The 13,489-nt window shown below is 43.6% G+C and overlaps 1 protein-coding gene across 3 annotated transcripts in view; it reads right to left on the bottom strand.

Moving 5' to 3' along the window:
* RORA (RAR-related orphan receptor A) overlaps positions 1 to 12,827 on the bottom strand; it is a 149,773-nt gene extending 136,946 nt beyond the window's left edge. The window contains exons 1-2 of one of the 3 annotated variants that reach the window (XM_011940473.1): positions 12,787 to 12,827; positions 531 to 664 (exon numbers count right to left, since the gene is read on the bottom strand). In XM_011940473.1, the coding sequence (XP_011795863.1) occupies positions 531 to 664; positions 12,787 to 12,827 (175 nt within the window). Of the gene's footprint in view, positions 1 to 530; positions 665 to 10,904; positions 10,993 to 12,786 lie in introns of those variants that run through there. The other 2 variants (XM_011940472.1, XM_011940474.1) reach the window with 2 other exon arrangements.
* Positions 12,828 to 13,489: the final 662 nt, after the last annotated feature.

Here is a 13,489-nt window from a genome sequence, read left to right as displayed (position 1 = left end):
AGTAGACCCTAAATGGAAATAAAGAATTTGGAGCAGCAAGGCAAATCAGTACAAATGCAACCTCTGGAAGGTTCTAGTTGTGTAGGAGAAAGCATTAAGGTTGATTCTTTTGGACTGTTCCTGTGTATTTTTGAGGAAAAGAGGCATTCATAGGGTGCATTGGTGAGACGATCCCAAGAAAAGCATTCGAGAGTTTGGAATGCAGTTCACGGACAATCTGGCTTATAAAGACATGGCTTCTGCGTTGGTTCTATGAACCCTTGCGGGGAGGGGGCAGCATGGCACATGAGAAAGAACAAGGTCTTCAGGACTTGACAGAATAAGGTTCAAACCCATCTCTACCACCCCTTAGCCATGTATGCTGGGTAAGTGGTTTAACATCTGAAACTCAGTTTTCACAAGAAATAGTATACTTAATATTTACAGTTATCATAAGGTTTAAATGAGATTATACACACGCACATGCAGACAGACACTGACATGCTTACATACGTATGAACTGCCTGGAACATAGTAAGCTCTCAACGCACCTTTTCTCAATACAGGGAGCAGAAAAGAGAAGAACTCCCATAAATTAATAAAGTTCTCGGCTGTGGCTCCATCCTGGTTTATGTGCTCAAGTTGAGACCAGAACAGCCTGCTCAGGGAGCTATAGGTTGAAGAGCTGTCAGGGAAAACAGAACAGCACCACCCCACACACGGCCCCCTTTCTGCTTCCTAGAACCTAGTGGTGGATCAGCTGCCACTATCCACAGCCGCCCAAGTCCTAATGCTCTCTCGGGTTTCTTCGTCTTAGTGCTGGTGCACTTGGCAGAGCTGATGGCTCTGATTCCTGTATTTCGAATCCTGTAATAGCCCATGCTGACCACGCTTGGGGTTGGGGGATATAGATAAAGGGGCACTGGGTGGCTTCTGTTCTCCACTGAGCCCTGAGATCGACTGCTTCTAAGTCCTGAAGGTTTGCCTATCTTATCTGGGAAACCAGTAATAGGAAAGAATAACACCCCAGCCGGTATCTCTAACCCTCACCTTGCAACAAGTGTAAAATGAGAAGGGAAGGGAAGATTCATCCCAAAGTCTCACGAGACGGGGCCTCCCAGGACTTATCGGGAGCTTGCTAAGCAGGTAACTCTGCACTGGGGGCTCCAGCAGCAGCCGGGGAGGAGAAGGCTGATACTGATAATAGGATTTGAGTTTACCTAGCAAAAGCAACAGGGAGCAATCTTCAGTGGGCGGAGGAAGAATGTGAGCTAACGATAGCCCAGGTCTGGGGAAGCTGCTCCCTGCCAGCCCAGCTCATAAGGAAATTGTTTATGTTTTCTGTTTGCCAAAAAACCTTTGTGCGCTGCTGAAACCTGTTTGTCCTGAACTCCTAACAATCAACGCATGGCAACCAGTTCTTCAGATGACAAGTCCTTTTGTTAATGAGCAAGGAATGACTGATGAGGCCCTGCCGCCTGAAATCCCTTAGCTGCGTGGAGTTCTGTGGATGGAGGTTGAGAGGGCTGCTTCGAAAAGAACTCTGTCTTCTCACTCTCCATTCACCCATGTGACCCTGCTCTTCACATGTGAGCAACCTATAAGCATTATTGTTATGGGCATGTCTCATTTGGGGGGTGCTGAATTTAGTTCCTCCAAAAGGTGCTATTGCTCCAGGAGAAGCAAATGCACCTCTGTTGGACTCTTATAAAACTCAATGTGAAGAGCATTATAAAATACCTCAAACTTTGTCCACATATATACACTCACACGTATCGAACACTTTATGTCCTGTCTAAAGTATGCATGCACAAACTTACGCACACATATGTATTTGTGGTCTGGGTAAAAAAACCAAGAGCAAGGTAAATTAGGGAACATGTGAATTGACAGTGTTAATTTCATAAAAGTGTTGATCAAATCCCATAAGGGTGTGTGTGCTCAGGGTGGTGCTATGACGCGTCTTCAGTGTGTGTGAGACTAATGCCAGCGCATGCGTCTGCCCTCTCATCTCTCACCTTGTTGTCTACTAAAATCTTGTCTCCCACACCTGCCAAGCAACCTCCCAGTTGCATGAGGGCTGTCATTGGTTGGCGAGGATTGAGAAATTTTGATTTGTTTGTTGTTTTATTGGTATCTGTTGTGAACCAAAAGTCAGAAAATATTCCTTGAGTCCTTGTGAAGGCTCAGAAAGAAACAAGAGTTGGGAAGGGCAGCAAAGGGGTGTTTGGGGGAAGTTGTGAAGAACTCCAGGGGTCATGGGGCTTAGAAAATTCGGATCTTGGAACCAAAACAGACCCCAAACATGTCAGAACTACACTTCAGGGAAACAGCGCAGGAAAGAAAGTTTCTCAGGTACAAATGAACTGATTTTCCCTGAGTAATCCTGTACTTTGCACAAATAAGACTGACCATACCTGCGTTCTGTGGTTGAGGTACATCCAGGTTTAGCCCGACTAGCCACAAGGTTTGCTGAGTCAGGGGAAAGGCTGTAGGAAACCCCATGGTCCTCAAAACCCCCCTTGTTCTCAGACCAGCTTCACACCTACCTCTATAAGTAATAGGTTGAGTTCTCAGAGAAAATACATTGAAGAAGACTTCATGTACATGCTTTTACTGTGACGGGCAAGATTCATATAAAAGACAATGCCTCTGGGGGAAGACTTGCACAATATAGAATTGCTTCTGAAATCAATCAAACAAAAAAGCCCACAACAACACACTAGCCCCAAGCTTTCTCTCCTTGCTATCCTAGCACAACTTATCAGAGGCAGGGGTGACATGATGATATGTTTTCTTTACTAGTGAGCCCAGTAGGACAGGGAGTGTATCTGTCTGGCTCAGTGTTATAGTCATAGAGCCCATCACAGTGCCTGGTATGCAGTAGGTGCCATTTTTATTGCTCATATTTGTTGAATCAATCAATCATTCATACAAGGGAGAGAACCCAGCCCCAGTCTTCAATAAGTGCTTATCCACTAATTGAGGCAAAGAAATCGTACCTGGTCCATTGAAATCTGGGGGCCCTATTTTTACCACAGAAACACAGGACCAAAGGGTGAACTCTGTACTGAGTTTTGAAGGCAGCGAGGTCTGAGGAAGCAACTGCTCAAGAGGCAGAACGTGACAGTGAGAATTCCTCTTGGAGAACATCCTATCCATAGACTCCCCCAGAGGGACTGCCTACAGAACTGTCACTGGCCAATTTCAATGCGTGTTACAGATTCATAGCACAGTGGATGATGAGCTATATTAATCAGGAAGGAAGAAAGAGTAAAGAAAAAATACACAGAGAGACAGAGAGAAAGAGACAAACCTAAAGAAGCTGTGAGCTTCTTCACAGCCTGGTGGTCTTCATTAAGAACGTCAAACCTGGCAATGGGCAGATTTGCCCTGTGGTGGGAAGGAAGCCTCAGTTTATCCAGTTCTTGACAATAGTTGCTAAGCCAAAGTTTGGGCAGGATTGTTTCAGAGGCTGGGCTTGGCTATGTCAGGGTGTTGCTGTGGGTATGGGGGAAAGATAGAGAGGCAGCTAGGGATAAGAGGTGCTCGAGAAGTTTGCTGTACTCTTGGCAAGCCAAACTCTGGTTCTTAAAACTAAGAAGTCATAGAGAAGTGAATGGGACTTGTAACCGAGGGCAATTTTTAATTATCAGATAGGAATAGACTGCTACACGCCGCAGATAAGGTGTTAAACAGATGTTCTTTTAATTGTTACCCATATCTTTCTTTTCTTGGCCAGTAACACTTAACTTGGCTGGTTTTCTTCTCTTATGTTCCTGGAGGTGGGGCAGAGGTGACTGGGGACTCTAAGAATCTGACAGTAACACCATCCTCAGAAACAGTGACAGAGTAATGCTTGCGTACCAGCATTCAAGATTCAGTCAACTTTGGCCAAGGCCAAGGGACAGCCTCTGCTACACTGCTCTCCTCTCTGACCCCTGCCTACCCACACAGTCCCTACAGATACATGTAGCAGGTGGTGACACAGATCCCTTACACACACATCTTGAAGCCTGTCCTTTGTGTTCAGTATTGCACCCCAGGCACCTGGCACACAGCAGTGCCCCAAAAATGTGTCAAATGTTGGATGACTGGATTAAAATATTAGGAGGCAGGATATCTACTTCATGTTATAGTTGCCCCTACCAAATTTCGACTCACTATAAAATATGTGAACACAACTTAAAAAAAATGTATTTATTCTCCAGGAGCTTTATAAGAGGCAGGATACGTAGGTAACATGTTCTCTCTCTTTGATGACAAAAAGAAAAATGAATGTATTTTCTCATTTCAAGATAGGAGAAAGTCATCTTTCCTTTGAGTTTTACCTTTTAAAGATAAACCCCTTCTCACTCTCCAAATGTCACTTTCCAAAATTTCTATGTTGTGGGAATAGGCGATTTCTTTGTAACTTTTCCTGCCTTGCCATTTCTCCACATCTTGCTAAGCTGCTGGGTTTGAAGCTCGTGCATTTGTTTTTCCCATCTGCCTTAACACCTCCTGCTGACACATGCCCAAAGGTGCTCAGCTTAAAAAGGGAGTGGTCTTCAAAAACATAAACTAGGTGTTCCCCGTTCAAATGCAAACTTGACAGGTATTCTCACAGAGAATACTGGCACCTTTCCCTCGACAGCTGTACAAAAGGTTAAAACTTGTTCCTGGCAAACACAGTTACACTAATGCATCCCACATGGATTGTCCCTGCTTGCGCTTCACGAAACTCTAATTGCAATCATGTTGGACATAAGCTGCTTACTGTAATGTTTCATAATGTAAAGCGCACTCCAGAATTCAGTGATGCTTTCTTCGAGTTAAAGCATGATCGTGGTAACAAAATGATTACAAAAATTGACACACATTCTTCAACAGATCATCTTTCTTCAGAGACAAAGACAAGTTCTGACTCCTCCTATTATCGAGGATTGGATTTAGTTTTATGCACTGTCAGCAGCCATCTCAGCTGCATTTGATCAATCTGGGGACAGACTATCTTGGGGCTACAAATACGGCAACCCGTATTCACAGATGATGTATCATGATGATGCCTTGTATGTCTGTTCATAATCATCAAGGCTGAGGAAATGTTGTTTTGTTTTGTTTTCTAAAATCTTTTAAAATTTTATTTCATAGGAATATCATAACATATAAGTCAATTGAGAAATTTAGTAGTAATCCTGTAACACTAAACACATTAGCTGCTTCCGTCCTTCGCCTCATCTCATAGCATCGAAATCTGTCGCATACAAGCTGGAATTCTGCCTACAAGTTGGTCCCCACATTTTCTGTATCGCCACCTTATCATAAGGAGTCATAACGTATTATCGCACGAGGATCAGCCATCTTGACCACTTCACTGTGGCTCAGGAGCTTTCAAGCCCACCAAACCACTCAAGATTTCAGGGCTTTATGCTTTTGAGATCCAGAACCACAGGCATGGTTGGAGGCACTTTCTGCAAACAGTGTACCGCGTCTTTGCCTGCTTTTGCAGGCCTCAAGGGACAGACAACCGTAGTCCACAAGGCTGATTCTCTCTGTTCATTTATTCAATTTTCCAAGAGCTCCATCCACCTTCTCTGATGTCTTCCCCAATCACTCCTATCCCTAAGATTCTTCCCATCCCTTCAACTCCTGAAGGTCCCATGGTCAGCATCTCTCGCTATCTCCTTTTGTTGCTAAAGTATAGATGCGTAACTAACGAACTCTGTTGTTTTAGAGTGAGGAATCTGCTTTAGACTTCTCAGGAGTCCAAGGATATCTGGTGCACAGGAAGTATTAATGCATATTTATAGATGGATCTGAATAATATTTTTGAGATAACCATCAAATGGAAAGTAAGTGAAAATGACATAGAAAATGTGAAAGAGAAAAAGACATCATGGTATTAGCTCAAATAAGGACAGGGACCCCATCTTCATCCTTTAAGTGACTTAATCTCTCTGTGCTTCAGTTTCTACATCCAAAAAATTGAAATCATAATAGAACCTACTTCATAGGCTGTCATGAGGATCAAAGGAGTTCATACGTGCAAAGTGGTTAGAACAGTGTCTGGCATGCAGCAAATGCTATGTATTTTTAAATGAAAATAAAAATTAAGTAACATGGTAATATCCAAGTCTAGCATAGTACCTGCCACGGAGTAGCTGCTCAATAAAGGCTGAACTCAACTACTGTCTGTTTTGTGACACTTGCACCAGCATGGACCTGGGAGGGAGCAGCGGCTGGGACAAAGGGGCTGGCTGGTGACAGTACCTTCCAGGAGAAGCGTTTGGGAAAGCAGTAAGCTCCACACTCCAGTTCAAAGGCCCTGGGAGTTACCAGGTTCTGCCACAAACTCGTTTAGCTGGAGTGCTCCCAGGTCTGGGATGTGTGGCTTTTCGGGTTAGCCCAAGGCACAGTTGTGGGGCACTCTGGCGCTGGTGGCTGCTGGGGAGAGGGGGACAGCCCAGAGCTCCGCCTCCCACTAGCAGCTCAGAGCCGGCACGGAAAGTTACTGCGTGCGAACGTGGCAGGAATGATGGAAAGCTCAGGGCTGCCAAGTGCTGCAATCCCGGGCTGTGTTTCTTATGCTCACAGGCACCGGCTCTTTGGGGAGTCTAGTCTATACACGCTTCCTGAGCATAACTGTATTCTTTCAGCAGTTACTATGCTTTGGTGTAGAGGGAGGAGACAAAAGTTTGAGGGAGTGGCAGTGAGGCATGAGCCAAGATCCCATACACAATGTCTTCCTTGCCCTAAGATGTTCCTAAGAAGAACTTATAATTTCACCCACTGAATTGTGTATCTCTGAACTTTCACCACATAGATTTTTTTTTTAAGAAAAAACCTCTTTATCAAGTTCAACCCACCAGAGGCTTCCATTTGTCTATTTGCCCATCCATTTTTTTAACAAACATCTCCTAAGCACCAATTATCTGTCAGCTGCCCAACTAGACCCTGGAAACTCAGAGAAGCTCATAGTCCACTGCGGAGCCAGAGAGTAAATTGTTGCTATATGACATGAAGGGCTATAACCGGGGCACACACAGAGAGCTGCCTGGCAGAGAATTATTTCTGCCAGGTGGGGACAGCAGCCTGCACAGGCTTGCAGGGGTGCCTTGTTAGAGCTGGGCTTTGAAGAATGACTCCAGTGGGGAGGTCACCAGGTGAACAAGTGGCCTAATTAGGCTGTGATGTACATTTATCATCTTTGTCCCACACCTGCTTTTTAAGCGAGGCTTTAAAAATACAAAAACAGATTGTGGGTTGGAGAACAGTATTGTATCAATGTTACATTCCCTGATTATGATCATTGTACTGTGGTCACGGAAGAGAAAGACCATGTTCCTAGGAAATCTACACTGGAATAGAGTAAAGGGTGGGGACCAGGCACGGTGGCTCACACCTGTAATCCCAGCACTTTGGGAGGCCGAGGCAGGCGGATCACCTGAGGTCAGGAGTTCGAGACCAGCCTGGCCAATATGGTGAAACCCCATCTCTACTAAAAGTATAAAAATTAGCTGGGCATGGTGGTGGGCACCTGTAATCCCAGCTACTTGGAAGGCTGAGGCAGGAGAATAGATTGAATCTAGGAGGCGGAGGTTGTGGTGAGCCAAGGTCGTGCCATTGTACTCCAACCTGAACAACAGGAGTGAAACTGTGACTCAAAAACAAACAACCCCAAAAAATCAAAAACCAAAAAAAAAAAAAAAAAAAGGAAAGCGGAATATTCCCTTCATGTAGTACCCATAGTATGTGTATACTCCCTCTATAATAGTATATATAACAGTATTTATACATGGGGATGAGAATGATAAAGCGAATAGAATGCAATGTTAACAATTAGTCAATCTGGATAAAGGGTGTATGGGAGTTAGTTGTGCTACACTTGCAACTTTTCTGTAAGTTTGAAATTATACTAACACAAAATGTTAACAAAAATGTATAAAATACAAAAGATATTAAATCAGTTTCTAAAATACCAAGATGCAGGCTGGGCATGGTGGCTTACACCTGTAATCCCAGCACTTTGGGAGGCTGAGGTGGGCGGATCGCTTGAGTTCAGGAATTTGAGACCAGCCTGGGCAACATGTGAAACCCTGTCTTTACTAAAAATACAAAAATTAGCTGGGCATGGTGATGTGTGCCTGTGGTCCCTGCTACTTGGGAGGCTGAGATGGGAGAATCACATGAGCCTGGGAGGTAGAGGTTGCAGTGAGGTGGAGGTTGCAGTCAGGCAAGACTGCATCACTGCACTCCAGCCTGAGTGATGAACCAGACCCTGTCTCAAACAAACAGAAAGAAATAAAATACCAAGATGCCAATGCCTTTTATTACCATCATTCTGAAAAGGATCGGCAATACTCAGGACATAATTTTAAAACGATTATTTTTTGAGATGGAGTCTTGCTCTGTCACCCAGGCTGGGGTGCAGTGGCAAAATCTTGGCTCACTGCAACCTGCACCTCCTGGGCTCTGGTGATTCTCCCATTTCAGCCTCCTGAGTAGCTGGGACTATAGGCATGCACCACCATATTGGGCTAATTTTTGTATTTTTAGTAGAGATGGGCTTTCACCATATTGGCCAGGCTGGTCTTGAACTCCTGACCTCAGGTGATCCACCCGCCTCAGCCTCCCAAAGTGCTGGGATTACAGGCACGAGCCACTATGGCCGGCCAGGACATAATCTTTGATTGCAAGGTTGCAGCTACCCAGTGAGACCCTGGAAACCCTGAGGAATGCCATGTCTTCCGTGTGTCCTGCCTCATTCACTCCCTTCTTTTTTTTCCCTGAAATCTTGAGATTTATAGTGTAAAAGGGCCAGGATAGCAGTGAAGCCCACCACAGGTGTGGTCTGCAAAGTCCCTGAAAGAGAAGGGCCCAAAAGATGTTGCTTGCCTCTCTGCAGTGGAGGGACCCCTAGGAATCTAGAGAGTGGTCAGTCTAAAATATTTAAAATTCTTTAATAATGCCCAGGAGGGGGCAGTCAGCTTAGCAAGGATTGGGATCTATCAGCAAATACAATTCTATTGTACTTGCTTATATTACATTTTCAAAAGCAGAAAGCAAAAATTAAAAATAATAACAGCGGCAGCTAATATTTACCAAGTGCTGACTATACTGTAGGCACTTGGCTAACTACTTAACATGGACATCTCATTGATTCCCCCATGAAAGCACCATGAGATAGATACTGCTAATGTTCCCATTTAACAGACGAGGGAACTAAGGCCCAGCTAGTCAATGGTGGAATTGCATATAAGCACAATATCCAGGCTTATATTGGATATAAGCACAATATCCAGCTCTGGAGCCAGGCTCTTGCCCACAATATTATGCTGCTATAGGCTCTGGTTACCACTTTATGTGAATATAGACAAAGGATATGGAGGTAGATGAAAGCAGTATGATTAGGTGGGGTGGCAGGACTGCAGTAATGTTTACTTTTATTTTGATGTTCAGTGTTATTTATGCATTAAATAATTTTTTAAAATCAAAACTATTGGTTGATCGTTTTTGACCCAGGAGATGCAGTTTGAGATATGTGTGCCTAACATAGATTCTTTATCACTAAATAAGTTATAGCTTCTCTGTGACTTGGTTTATGTATCTGAAATATGAAATAGTATTTGCCAACATCTTCCCACTAAAATTCTTGCTCGAAGGTTGAAATTCTGTGTATGGTATGGGTAGGATATGGAGCAGGTGGAGAGTAGGGGGTGGGAAAGGGTGGGGAGGCCTATGGTGTGGTGACTACAGAAATACTCTATAGGAACATTACTCACTGGTGGAATCAAACATTATGCATGAGGCCAGGCTGGGCTTTCTATTTATAAGGTATGGTTCAACATTGGAAAGAAACATCAGATCTGATTTAGGGTTTTTATTTTTTCCCCCTTTCCTTCCTTCTTTTTTTTGCTAAATCCCTCTCTTCTTCCCTTCCTTTCTTCCTTTCTTTTCCTGGGCCACTGGAAGCAATGTTTGGTCATAGTTATACATTTTATCCAATAGAAAAGACTAGCAGAGACTTAGATCATAGAGAGTCAAGAGGCCTAAAGACCTTAGCATATCTTCCTTTGAATCCAGGGACACGACCCCCTGATACAATTTAACCTCCTTACCACATGCATGGAAGAGGTCCTCTTCCATTTGCTGCATATATATATTTGCTGTACACACACACACACACACACACACACACATAAATTATTCATTGGAAATGTATCTACAAAAGGTAAATTGTTTGAGGTAAATAAAGGGACATGCTACTATGGCTAGAAACTATGTTGGTTAGTTAGTATTTTCTTCCTGGTCACCTTTCAGGCAATCTGGATAGAAAGCACAGCTTTCATTTCTGTGTAACATCCATCTGTGTTCAAAGATGCTTTTGAGAGGGCCAAGGGAACAATGATTTAATGCTGTCAAGTGCTTTGAGATCTCAGACAAAGAAGCTCTGTAAATACTGAGCATTAGCAACCCCAGTATCATTCCCCTCAGTATTATCAAGGCTTTGGAAAAATTAACCAAGAAATGGGCCCTGGCATTTGGAGAGCAGCAATCGCTTCTGGAAGTTTTAAAGACCCTCTACACTGGGAAATGTAGGGCTTAGTGAAAACACTTGCCCAAGAACTACTTTTCTTCGTTTGCAAATTAAAACCACCAAAGACTAAAACGTGTTACAATGTGGAAAAGAAATAATTAGATTAAAGCTTTTCAACCAAGCTCCAATGGAGAGAGGGCAAGGGATTGTGGGTGTGCATGTACTTAAGAGAGAGAGACATACAGAAAGACACAGACTGGGCTTCAGAAAAAAAAAAAAAACAAAAAACAGAAAAAAGGCTTTTGTTCATGTTTATACTTGCCACAAAAACAAATCTTTTTTTGTTTTGTTAGGTAAAAAACTCATTCATTACGTCTGGTGAGGTTGTAGGGCAACAAGCACTCACGTACATTACTGGTGGCCACATAAACTGGCCAAGTCTCCATGAAGGACCACTTCGCAATGTCCAATAATACTATGAATGCATTTACCATTGTCCTAGCTATTCTGCATCTAGGAATGTATCCTGTACCTCTATTTGCATATGTACAAAATGGTTCCTGTTTGAGGATATTCGTTGTAGCTTTTTTTGTATTTGCAAAGCCTGAAAACAAATTAAAAATGTATTAGTAGGGGATTAAATAACGTCTGGTGTATCGTTAAAATGGAATATCATACAGTTGTTAAAAAGAACAAGGAAATTCTGTATAAAATTGCTATGGAATTATCTCTAAAGATGTGGTGTGAATTGAAAAAATCAAGATGCAGAACAGTGTGTACAAACAGATACATTTGAATATGTATGTTTGAATTCATCTTGCTAATATATTCATAGAATGGATTTTCAGAAGGCTGCATAAGAAATTGGTAACTGTGGCTAAGGCATAGGGCTTACACCTCTAACTTTATATCCTTTCGTACCTTTTGAATATTGTATCATGTACCTATGTGTCCTATTCAGAAAACAAATTAATGCTAATGTGTATGAAACCACTGATTAAACAACGAAGTGAAAGTATGAGCTTTGTAACATTTTCTAGGGATGGGGGTTGATGAGGTGTGTCTTCAGAGCTCCCATGTTCTTCCTTCCTTAGCCGGGACAGGCTTCTCAGCACCCTGCTGCCTCAGGGAGCCCAAAGGGACGCCTGGAATGCTTGGCCTGTGTTAGTTCATGACTGTTTCCCTGCCTCTGACTTCTCTAGTTCCCCACAGTTCAACCCAGGTGGGTAGCCTGGTGTCTGTCTGAGCTCAGCCTCCCCAAACCAGGAAGCCCGCAAGCTATACCATTCACTATCAAACATCTATCTGAGCATACAGGGAATTCCCCTCTTGGGACTGACAGGGAAAATGATCCCTAGGGATTAGGGCCTCCACGGGGCTGTGTCAGACATGTTTCATAGTTCCTGCAACTCTGACCAGGGATCGTTTTGAAATTTGGGTTTTGTTGTTGTTGTTATTGTTGCAAGGAACAAAGACTCACCAAACTAAAGGATGATTCTTGCAAGAATGCACATGGAGCAATACGAGTAAACGCGTTCTCATGGAATTTAATAAGAATAATAAAACAACCACCTCAAAAATACCATTGATGAAGTACTCAGCTGCCCAGCATGGTGCTAAGTGCTTTGTGTGCATTATCTCCTTTTAACCCCATCATAAACCCATGAGGCTGTCGCTGTTATTACCCCCATTTTATAGGACATTTAGGCTTGTAGAGGTCACTGTCACCATAGAGTGGGTGGGCCCCACAGAAACAGGGTCGGGAAAATCTGCTGCTCTCTTGCTGTCCCTCTCGTGGGCAGAACAGTTTCTCTGTCTTAAGGTTACTGACTTTCTCTGGATGTTTGTCTCTCAGTTCTGATAGTAACTGACTCACTCACCACCATTGGGCTCAGTCATAGACTTTGCTTCCTTATAACAGTAGCTTCTACAGAAGGATTCATGACCTTCTCCACCTCAAATCTCTGTGCTTCAGCTGCTGCCTAACTGCCTCCTCCTGTTCAGATTTCCCCAAGAGAGGACTTGAGAGGTCATCCTTCTGTTGGAGGCCAGCCACTTCACTGGTCACCTCCTGACCTTTGGCTTGGGCATCCTACCTTGGGTTCCCATTTTGATTCATTCCCGTGTGGATGGAGGGTAACAGTCCTCATGGGCTTCATCTTTTCCTTCACTCATCAGATATCCTTGGAGAACCGATTTTAAGCCAGACATTGGGTGGTTGTGGGTGGTGGGGGGAGGGTACACAGTGTTCAGCAGAACAAAGGACTTGCTCTCTCAGTGGCTTTTACCTTCTGGCTCCTTCACCTGCAGGTGTGGGTGTGGCAGACATTTTGGCCTGTCCAGTTCAAAGACAATGACCCATGATTGACCACAGCACTCTTGCCTCAGTCTCTAAGTCACTGCCTCCTGGGATCCCCTCATTCACGCCTTTTCCTGGTTATCCATCTGCCTCCAGAAACTGGGGCTGTGCCTTGCCCCAGTGTACTATGGAGTCCAAGGTGATCAAACAGATGACTCTAACAGGTGGGTGGAGAATGATGGGGAGGAGTCTGGGGGACCATGGTCAGAGGCCCTGTGAATCTGCTGCCATGGGCAGTGGAATCCCAGCCACAAAGAATGAGGTTACTAACAATTCTCCCATAACTGGTGACTAAATTCCAAAGCTGGGCTCCTCTCTTTTCTTTTATTTCTTCCCTTCTTTCAATACGAAATAGTTTGAAAAAATTCCATGCTTTGTTAAATGCCCTTTCCTAGGCTCAAATTAACCTTTTCCAAGCTTGTCTTTCACATTCTTCAAACTCCTATTAATCCCTCACACCCAGCTCCAGGCATTGCCCTCCTCAATGATTTCTTTCCTAAATTTGAGATAATCATGCCTTCATATGGACTACTTTTGTACTTGGCATACATTTCTGTTGTTACCCTTATCATACTGAGTTTCAAATATTTATTTAGATGTGTATTTCCTCTCCTGGAGTATAAGCTTATAGA

Source organism: Colobus angolensis, unplaced genomic scaffold (genome assembly GCF_000951035.1).
Source record: "Colobus angolensis palliatus isolate OR3802 unplaced genomic scaffold, Cang.pa_1.0 Scaffold19, whole genome shotgun sequence".
In the NCBI taxonomy this organism is placed as follows: Eukaryota; Metazoa; Chordata; class Mammalia; order Primates; family Cercopithecidae; genus Colobus; species Colobus angolensis.
Note: the sequence above shows the minus strand (reverse complement) of the source record. Positions and strands in the feature narration are given on the sequence as shown.